This window comes from Solanum tuberosum, unplaced genomic scaffold, assembly GCF_000226075.1.
Source record: "Solanum tuberosum cultivar DM 1-3 516 R44 unplaced genomic scaffold, SolTub_3.0 scf00220, whole genome shotgun sequence".
NCBI lineage: Eukaryota > Viridiplantae > Streptophyta > Magnoliopsida > Solanales > Solanaceae > Solanum > Solanum tuberosum.
This window is the reverse complement of record NW_006239148.1, coordinates 834,445-844,197: the sequence shown is the minus strand read 5'-3', so window position 1 is coordinate 844,197 and position 9,753 is coordinate 834,445. Positions and strand designations below refer to the sequence as shown.

At 35.7% G+C, this 9,753-nt stretch overlaps 1 protein-coding gene across 1 annotated transcript; it reads right to left on the bottom strand.

The window, feature by feature from the left end:
- Positions 1 to 216: 216 nt before the first annotated feature.
- Positions 217 to 8,192, bottom strand: LOC102601970 (uncharacterized). The gene is made up of 9 exons (XM_006356535.2): positions 7,885 to 8,192; positions 6,124 to 6,273; positions 5,824 to 5,921; positions 5,262 to 5,352; positions 4,987 to 5,190; positions 4,647 to 4,903; positions 2,712 to 2,802; positions 2,391 to 2,607; positions 217 to 532 (listed from the first exon to the last, which is right to left on the bottom strand). Exons 1-9 carry the CDS (start codon positions 8,101 to 8,103, stop codon positions 327 to 329), a joined length of 1,533 nt encoding a protein of 510 aa, XP_006356597.1. The 5' UTR covers positions 8,104 to 8,192; the 3' UTR covers positions 217 to 326.
- Between the last annotated feature and the right edge of the window lie 1,561 nt (positions 8,193 to 9,753).

Here is a 9,753-nt window from a genome sequence, read left to right as displayed (position 1 = left end):
ATGGTTTAGGAAGACTTTTCTCAACACTGAAGAGCAAAAACATAGGTTGTAGTGTAGTGGTGGGACTGTTTCACCCTTAACTAGAGGTCTCGGGTTCGACCCCTAGGTATGGAGAAAATCTTGCTGGGAGTGTCACCCCCAAATTGGACCCTGCAGAGCACGATCCAGATTTAGTTTGGGACCCAATGTGGGTTCCAGACAAAAAAACAAAGGAAGTGCAAACAAACTCTCTGGGTTGCGCAAGGATGAAGGTATAAAAAGTTAACTATGTTATTTACACCGTAGGATAAAAAGTACAAACAAGCTGAATATTTGCATCAAGAAATTCAAGCAGCAGACATTGAGGTTGAGACGATCACGTAGGATAAATACTGAATCCCATCCTGAATCTTGTCAATGGATGTGCTATGATCTGCACGAAGATTCCCATAATACACATTGGCCTTTTCCTGGATGGATTTCTGAGAATCTTGTGAGCCAGAGGAAGCACCTTTGGTTGCTACTAAATATGCTTCAGCCACATCTGATATGCCTGTAAAAGCATAAAGTTCATCATGGATTGTCCGGCTTATTTAGACCAAAGAACTCAAGAAAACACAAATAATGATCTGCCTATACCTTCTCCACTTAAATACCAGTCTTTTGTTACTTTAAAGGCCATTCATAGCACAGGCAAACATATAGAGGGGGAAACTACATGTTCTCCCCGAACAGTTTTTTAAAATTATTCAGACTAGGATTTTGGATTTAAACATAACCAGACATCATACAATTGACAATATATGTATGCATGATTATATATAGACACACAAGCGCGCACCTTGACTATAATTGACAATAAATATATATAGCAGTTTAAAATAGAACGCCAGATTTGTATATCATCTACTCTGCACTGATAATCACGATTAGAGTCTGGCCAAATAAAGGGAAGAATCTGCTCAGCTTCTTCTTGATATGAATCCGCCTAGCTGAGGTACTGAGCTGCAAGGTTGAACAATTACCTACTACTTATCTAGGCCTTACTTTGGCTGCTAAAAAACGGATCTGGCAAGGGGTGATAGATAAATGTATCAGTAAGTTGACCCCATGGAAAAGGCAATATTTATCTTTGGATGGCAGACTTACCTTGGTAAGCAGCCTGTTGGATGGAGTTCCAACATATATGATGTTTCTTTTTAAGTTGGATGTGAATCTAGAGAAACACTGAACAACCATAAGAAGTAATTTCGTGTGGGAAGGCAATGCAGATAAAAGGAAGCTACACAAGGTCAAATGGCAAAAAGTGACGATAACAAGAAAGGAGGTGGAATGGGGGGTTAGAAATCTAAGCTTGCATAATAAGAGTTTATTGTACAAACGGCTATGGAAATATATGATGGTAAGGAAAATACTTGGAAGAAGATGATAAACGCCAAAATGTTGAAAAAGGATATTTGGTGCCCTCCCATTGTTTTAAGTGCTTTTAAAAGGTGGTATCTGGAGTACATCAGTAAACTGTGGAATGATTTTCAGAAGCATATGGAATTGGGAAGTGGGGCCATGGAACAATATGAGCTAAGCTGGCCATGGAAAATGTAATGGAAAACTAAAGCACCCATCAAAGTTGCCTGTTTTGGGTGGGCTGTCATTAGGAAAGCATGTTTAACACAAGATAATTTACAATGGAGAGGTTTCATCTTAAGCAACAGATGTTACTTGTGTGAAGAGATGCTGTAATCAGTCAGTCACATGTTCATTCATTGTAAAGGTTGCTTAGCAATGTTGGGGGTTATTTGAATCTTTGTGGTGTAACTTGGGTAATGCCAGCAGATGTTATAGGTCTTCTGGAGAGCTGGCAAGAATAGAAGATAGCAAAGGGCCAAAAAGGTTTTGGAGAACCATCCCTCTGTGTTTTCTGGACTATTTGGAGAAAAAGGAATAGTGCTTGTCTTGAAAACAGGAAAAATCACATCTCTAGAGTCAAGATCACAGCCAGACGGCCTATGCATAGAAGGATGATCCAAGTTGGAATAAGCTTTGTTGCCCAAAAATGATTGGTTCTGCACACACTAGGTGCTATAGATGAAAAAGAGACAAAAGATGAAACATAAATCATGGATCAACTAAGTCCTACTGGAAACTTGCATAAAGAGGAACCTCATGTAAATACCATAGAATAAGATTCGATATTTTTCATGGAGATTCCGTAAATACTCAAAGAGAAAGGAAATTCGACACAACTAAATTTTTTTGAGATTGGACGCAGTTATTATTTCATGATCTAGCCTGTACAGAATGACTCTTGAAACTGTTAAATATAGAACTTGAATCATAAGATGATGCTTACGACAAAGGCAATAAGGAACAAGATGAAGTTGCAAATTGCAGAAACACTGATGCAAATTTACCTGTAATGAAACTGGAAGAAACTGCTTGAACACATCTGGTCATTGATTGTGCCTTTGCTCGTATAACATTAGCTCTTTCAATAGAATCTTCAGGCCAATGAATTTTCTCAGTTTCCTCCTTGACATCTTGGTCCATAACTTTATTTGCATCGGAAATGATTGACTTCCCAAGCACCAGAAGTTGAGTCACAGCAAAACAGCACAGTTCTGAAAGCCTCTGTTTTGGTAAAGACAATCAATTACAAGTAGATTCATGTTCAAAAGGAGAGAGCATTTAATCTGTTCACAAGGAACTTGCAGACAAATGGAATGTATACATACATGAACACCCTCTGAATGAAGGGTATCCAGTCTCCCAGTTGTCCTTTGAATCATGTCATTGGGAGCTAGTCCAGCTAAAGCATTTGCAAATCTACAATGAATTTAAACCAGAAATCAACACCACCACCAAGATATCAGAAACAATTGCAAGCTTTTCACGTAACCAGCCATCCATTATTATGCAAAAACTCAATGTTAGAATTGACAAGCTCTCCAATATCTCAATCAGATTACCCTCCTTCCATTCACTTCATCAGGATTACAAAAATTCACCAAGTATCACCCTACATATATAGATGCCTGACAGGCATAAACAAACTAGGTTTTTTTCCTCTTAAATAGGGCAAATAGTTTATCAATGTTTGGGAATCCCCGTATACAAGCAGAAAATTAAAAAGATCAACCATAAATAATCATTATTTGAATGTAAGTCAAATGCATTATCTCCACTTAAATAAAAAACCTTTCACCACATTAACAATGTTAAAGAAAAATTCACTAATACAAATTCCTAGTTAATCGAGAACTTTATATATGCCCTTTAAAAACTTGAGTACCAAGCCAAATTTACAGTTTCCATATGGAATGTAAGGGTACAACTCTAAGCCCAGATCTCCTTAAGAACATCATATATAAACTGAGAAGTCCTTTATGTGTACATACTTATTCTGGTATAAGTAGTTTTTTTTATGAAGTCTAGTAGAAGAAATAATTTCCAAATGGAATTCAGCCTTCATGCTAAATTTAGTATCAACCTTGACGGACCACAAAAATTTCAAGTGAACCGAAATCGCAATCCATCCTTTAATCATTTTTGTAAAGATATCATCCTAATCCCTTGTGTTAAATCACTAAAGTTAGGTTGACTATGTTAAAGACATCATGAAGTAAACAAAAGTGTGCTCTCTAACAGCTTAACTTTTTGGATAAAATAGTCACACATGAAGAGGTTTTGTTGGAGTTTCACCACCACCTAGTATTAAAAATGAATTTCAACATGCTTGACCCTTGAAAAAGAATCAGGACTGCATGTGAGGGGCCATGTTGAAGATATCATTAAGAAAGTAAAGGTGTGCTCCTCTAACCACTTTAACTTTTAGATTAGATGGTCACATACTTCAACAGCCCAAATCCAGTGCTGATCTCACACCCACACCCAAATTGTGTTGGATCGACACAGTTGCGGTAGGATTTTGAAGGATCTGATCAACATAGGCCACATGAACAGTCTACCAACACATTAATGGTCTCGAATAATTGATCAACACACTAGTATGAGTGCAGCACAAGATTGTTACTCACTAAAAAAGAGGTGCACCAACACACTAGTATGAGTGCAGCACAAGATTGTTACTCACTAAAAAAGAGGTGCACTGATCAAAAGTTTGGGCAATCATGGGACTGGTCGGGCAATTATAAATTCTGGTGCTGAGCTTGTTTGGAATGAAACGGGTGATACCAAGGACAGTAAATGCTTGCTTTGGAGCTGGATAGGCTGCTGGTGCAGGAAAAAAGTGAGGCAAATAAGGAAATAGTTCCAGTTGCTGTGTGTTAGGTGATCTGGAAATAAGGAAGCCAGAGATATTTTGAGGGCAAACTAAACCTTAACATATTAATAGAAGTTTTAATTCATGTGGAACGGATATGATGAAGAAAGCATGATAGAATTTATTAGTACACTGCACCTGTGACCTCTTATATAAACTGCAACCTGTTCTGTTAGGGAAGTCAGTTCACTTCTTTATTTGGTAGTTCCCCTTTTTGTAATGAGCAACACCGTGTTAGTGATTGCCTCCTCACATAATATAACATATACTTCATAAAATATTTGAGCAGTAAACGGGACTCTTTCTGGACCCTTAAAAGCACTGCTAGCCCACCACAAACAAAGAAAGTAGAAAGCAAAGGAAATAGAGAATATCAGATCTATGTTACCCTGCTGCTAATTCTGCAGCCTTGTTCACACTGGAATCATGCAAATTCTTCACCTCATCTGTACTATCCCAGGTTCCAGTCTCAACTTTCTTCCCTTTTTCTGATTCTATATCACTTCCATCAACTTCAAATCTCAAGTCAAAAATCTGCTGAACCTCTTTAAGCTTTCCATCGTAAGAAGACCTTTGATCAGATGGAGCTTTTGCTTTTTTCCGGTTGAACAGCATCGCGTAATGATTGGACAATGACTCAAGCTCCTGTGAGCAAATCATATGATAAGTAGGCTCTCGAGAAAAAAAGGACCTCATAAAGAAAACCACTAGTATGAGAAGGAAGAGACCTCCAACTGCTCTGGACCACCATAAATATAGAAGCATCGATCAAATGTGACTTCCTCAAAGAACTGATCTTCATCTATTTTCCCTTCAACTTCTTTGGAGCTCTTGTCAACATCCATACCAGTTTCTGATATCAATAGATACATAGTTTCTCTGCCCAGAAGCTCAAGCGCTTCCATTCCTTTGGCAGTAAAAGTTTTTCCAGTCTGCAGGAATGATCCAATATAAATTACACAGCTGATGACATGGAAAAAGGAAAATCAACTTTTTAGCCGACCTCTAGTATGGATGGTGCAATGGAACCAGGTGTGGCAGGTAAACCACCATGCTGAATTGATTCCGCAATATTTACAGCTGAATTCTCAAGCCTAAAAATATAAAACAAAATATCATTAGCTTAGCAATTTCGGTTGCGCTACATGAAAAAACACCCAGGTATTGACTCAACACTGAATACGGCTGCAGGGAAACCGATTCTCATGCTTACTGGTTCTTTATTTCAGCTATCCTGGATTGGAATTTGTGACTGCTTTTCTTAGTCCATAAATTTGTGTCTGTGTGTATAAATATATCTGTATATATTTGTAAATGTATGATTTATGATTTTACACCACTCTACAATTATCTAATAGAACATTGAAACATTTAACTAGAACAAAGTTAAATCCCCAAGCATAAAATCAAATTGGTACAGCATTTCTTCTCAAACAGACCATGATGTACCGAATAAACATGTTTTTTTTAAAAAAAAATACTCCACCCTAGCTATGTAAAGCTTTCTAAAGTGCGGGCTGAAGAATGACACAATTATTTCACAATTCTGACATCAGTCGACATACTTGTGGACTAAATCAGAACCTCCTTTGATTGCATTTCCTAATGCTTGCCAAGCTCCTGAAGCAAAATTATCGACTGAATGGTCAATAACTCTCAAGCCCTGCACATTAATCTTGCATGGTTAAAAGCATGATCATAACAAATAAATACAGCAAATTTACCTTTACAATTAAGATAATTCTCTATAAATAGAAGAAATGGGGAGGGGAGGGCCTCACATGCTTAAGAAAACCTGCAAAAGAAAATACATCTCAATGTGTGTCAATTGAGCTAACATCTAACATCTGTTTAATATCACTTGCCTGGCCAAGGAATGAATCTTCACTAGCTTTCTCTAATTTTTCTAGAGCAGCTTTGCGTCTCTTGTCACTCTCCTCTCCACTCTCCACTTCACCATTAGTTACTTCAGGATCATCCATGTCTGAGGATTCAGAATCTACCAATAGAGCCACCTGAGAATTTAAGGTCATTTGTGTAAGAGTATTTCCCTTCCATAATGTCGAAATAACAAGTAGGCTAAGCTTGTGGAATAAATAATCAAGATCAAGCAGGATAATAATAGGCAAATGTTGATGGGGGTTGAATTTCGAGACCCTTATTCAGTCAGAAGGTGGAAATTCATTTTATTATTATAAGCTGCATTAACAAACTCTAGTTTCCTACAGAAAACAGAAGGTGAGAAAAGGAATAATAACTCAATTTGAATGGCATTTCTTATATGCAATCTAGTCATAGGACTGTAAAAGTGAACTTAGGCTGAAGTACGGTGATTAAGCACCAGTATTTAGATGAGCCTCTTCCAAACCATAAATCTGGTTGACATGTCACAGCCAAACAAAATCTGAATATTAGGCATCTACCATATTTATTTACAGAGCACACAGACAGTTGTTTTGATGATATAACAATTACAACTAGTATAGATATAATCAGTTTAAAGTGATCTTTGCCTTGGTAAACCACCTCATCCTGGATCGAGTTTCCTTTGAATACTACGGTTACATTGACAAAGGAGATTTAAACAATAGGCATCTTTCTAAAAGAAGACATCAGCAACTCGGTGGCAGTTGTATCATCGATGGATGATGAATGGCCCAGCCTAACTTAATAAGTTACCAGAGGCCCAGAAAAATCTAATTATAACAATTCTCCTCAAGTTTCTACATGGCTTACCAAACTATTCCTAATATCAATAGCTATAGTACTGACAGACGTAGCTAAATGATGTCATAGTAGCAATTTAAATATTTAATTATGATAAAGAAAAAAAAAAGATTTGGCCAGTGCAGTGTGTGCTTAGGAAACACCTACACGTGCAACACCAAAAGGTGACAAGTATACATTACTAAGGAAAGAGCAATATCATACATCCATTAGTTGCATAACTTATGGATCAATTACAAATAGTTACGAACAGCTGCGTGAATCGTCTATATCCATTGTTCTCAATTCAAGGAAAAAATAATGCTGATGGCTTTTGTTAAGAAGCAAGGAAGAGCTTTATCAAGAAACAGAAGAAAAAACAGGCAAGGAAGAGCACTGCGCATTGCAAAAGTGGAACGCTTACATTATGCAAAAGTTTGGGGAAAAAAGCAAAATATTTCTTCCTCAGCAGATATACAAAACTACAAATAAACTAAATAAATTCTTCACCTAGTTAAACACAAAATGCGACCAATGAAAATGGTATATGCAACCAATCACAAAGAATTGTTAACCAGGCCAATTTAAAAAAAGGAGAGCTTAAATTCTTGTTTTGCTAAAAAAACTGAAGAACAATGTTCGTTCAAATGAGTGACAATACCAACGTTCCATCATGAATCAGTCAACTACACCTCAATCAAACTAGTTTATGTCAGCTATACGAATCCTTTACATCCATTCTCTTCTAGCTTCATTTCACTGCAATACTAAAATTTTGTCTTTAAAAGAAAAAATGGTACGAAATGAAGTAATTACATTTGATCGCGCTGCATTTTCTTATATTCTATTAAGACAGCGATATTATAGGTGGATCAACGAGCTACAGTTATGCAAAGAGAAATGCGAAGAAAGAGAAGTACATTGCGGGATATATCTTCAGCAGCAACAGTAGCAGCCTTCTGAAAATCCGTAAGATACGAAAAGGCAGAAAGTCCCCAGCCACCTCCCCATCCTCCTCCTCCTCCACTGACGCTGTCTCCCGGCGGAGGTGGCTGTACTGCTTCAGCAGCTAAAATTGGTGTTTCTTCTGGTGTCTTCACTATCTCATGATTCGAAGACTCCGTCGTTCTGTTCAACATTTTCCGGCGAGAAATTTCTCCAAGTTCCAACTGTTTTCTCCCTTAAGATATATAGAGAGCGTTGATAGTAAGCACGACGCCGTATTGCTCCTACATTCGGTTCGGTGGTTAGATGTTTGGTATTTGTTGATGGGTTGGGCTTTCATTTTTGTACTTTCTAATTTGGAAATGACATGTGTGCCATCAGAATGGTGGCCACCTAAAGTTTACATCAATTTTTATTTAGATATTTATCTAAATTTTATTTATTTTAGATTCTTCATATCATGTCTCGTAGAATTTTTCATGGTTATGGTTAAAAAATTAAATTGAATTGTGATTCTAACCAAATCGAACCGTGATTTGAATCAAATCGATTAAAAAATTCAATATTTGGTTTGATTTTGTTTTAAATTTTGAAAACTGATACTATTTGGTTTGAGTTTGGTTTTACTAAAAACAAACCGCAAAAATAACCAAACCAAATTGAGAAATTAGATATAAAATTTAATAATTATTTATATATTATTCATAAATAAAATACAAATATTTTGTTAAATTTTAAGTAACTCAAGTCTTTAAGTTTACCATTTTCTCAAGCCCAACACTTAAATTTTCGTCCAACTATAACAATCCTAAGTCCAAGTCCATCAAAATTCATAAACTGACGGTTACTTTTTCATTTGATTTTAGAAATTTAAAAAACGACTAGATTGATTTGGTTTTGATTTTAGCTAATAGCCGATTCAAAACGAACCACGAACACCCCTAATGCCCCGTTATATATTTTGACATTTTCTTAATCAACAAAATTGTAATGTGTGTGTATTAACTAGTGAATGACACATGTAAAGCATCGAATTAAATGAGGACATTTATTAATTATTAAATAATAATTTTTTAGTTTTTTTTAAGAAAAAAATTATTTTAACAAGATCTGAGTTTTTTTTCTTCAGAAGCTTCAAAAGACCTTCAATGAAGTCGTCAAATTTCATCTCAATTTCTTCAATCCAAAGCAACAAAATAGTGCTTGGATAAACAATTTTAGCAGAAGTCCATGATTATCATTCATTTCAATCATAATTTAGTCAACAAATTTGAATTTTCATCTAACAAATTTAATAAGAATAATTATGTATCATTAGAGTTATCAATATGGGCTGACCCACCGCATTCGGGCTAATTCATACAAGTTTTGCAATTTGACGGGTCAGATCGGGCTAGCCCATTTTTTATGTGGGCCAGAAAATGATTGGCCTAGCCCACAAGTGTGTGGGCTACGGGCTTTGCCGGGCCAACTCTCTTTTCTTAAAGTATATTTTTTATAATTTTTTAAATTAAATTATAATTTAAAAATATCATCATAAATATCGAATAGTGTTACTACTTGTTAATCAATACATAAATAAAATTATCTATACAATATTTATTAAATTTGATTTCAAGTAAAAACATAAATAGCTAAATAGAAATATTAATCTAATTGTTTTCCAATGATCATAATAAACACAAAAACTATATATTCCATAAGCTATGGCCTATATAGTGATTCCCTAGAATTTTTAGAAACTTTATTTTATGTAGTACATATTTTATAAACATAATTTGTATTTAAATTGTAATATTTCAAACTTTAAACAAATTTTGAGTGTAGACTCCTGTTATTTTTAA

What these genes read in the sequence shown, in the direction of transcription:
- LOC102601970 (XM_006356535.2), bottom strand. Translation starts at nt 8,103, where the DNA reads ATGTTGAACAGAACGACGGAGTCTTCGAATCATGAGATAGTGAAGACA. An exon ending in GGTTCTGATTTAGTCCACAA is followed by an intron (nt 5,353 to 5,823) that starts GTATGTCGACTG and finishes TTATATTTTTAG; the next exon opens with GCTTGAGAATTCAGCTGTAA. An exon ending in TTCATTCAGAGGGTGTTCAT is followed by an intron (nt 2,608 to 2,711) that starts GTATGTATACAT and finishes TTACCAAAACAG; the next exon opens with AGGCTTTCAGAACTGTGCTG.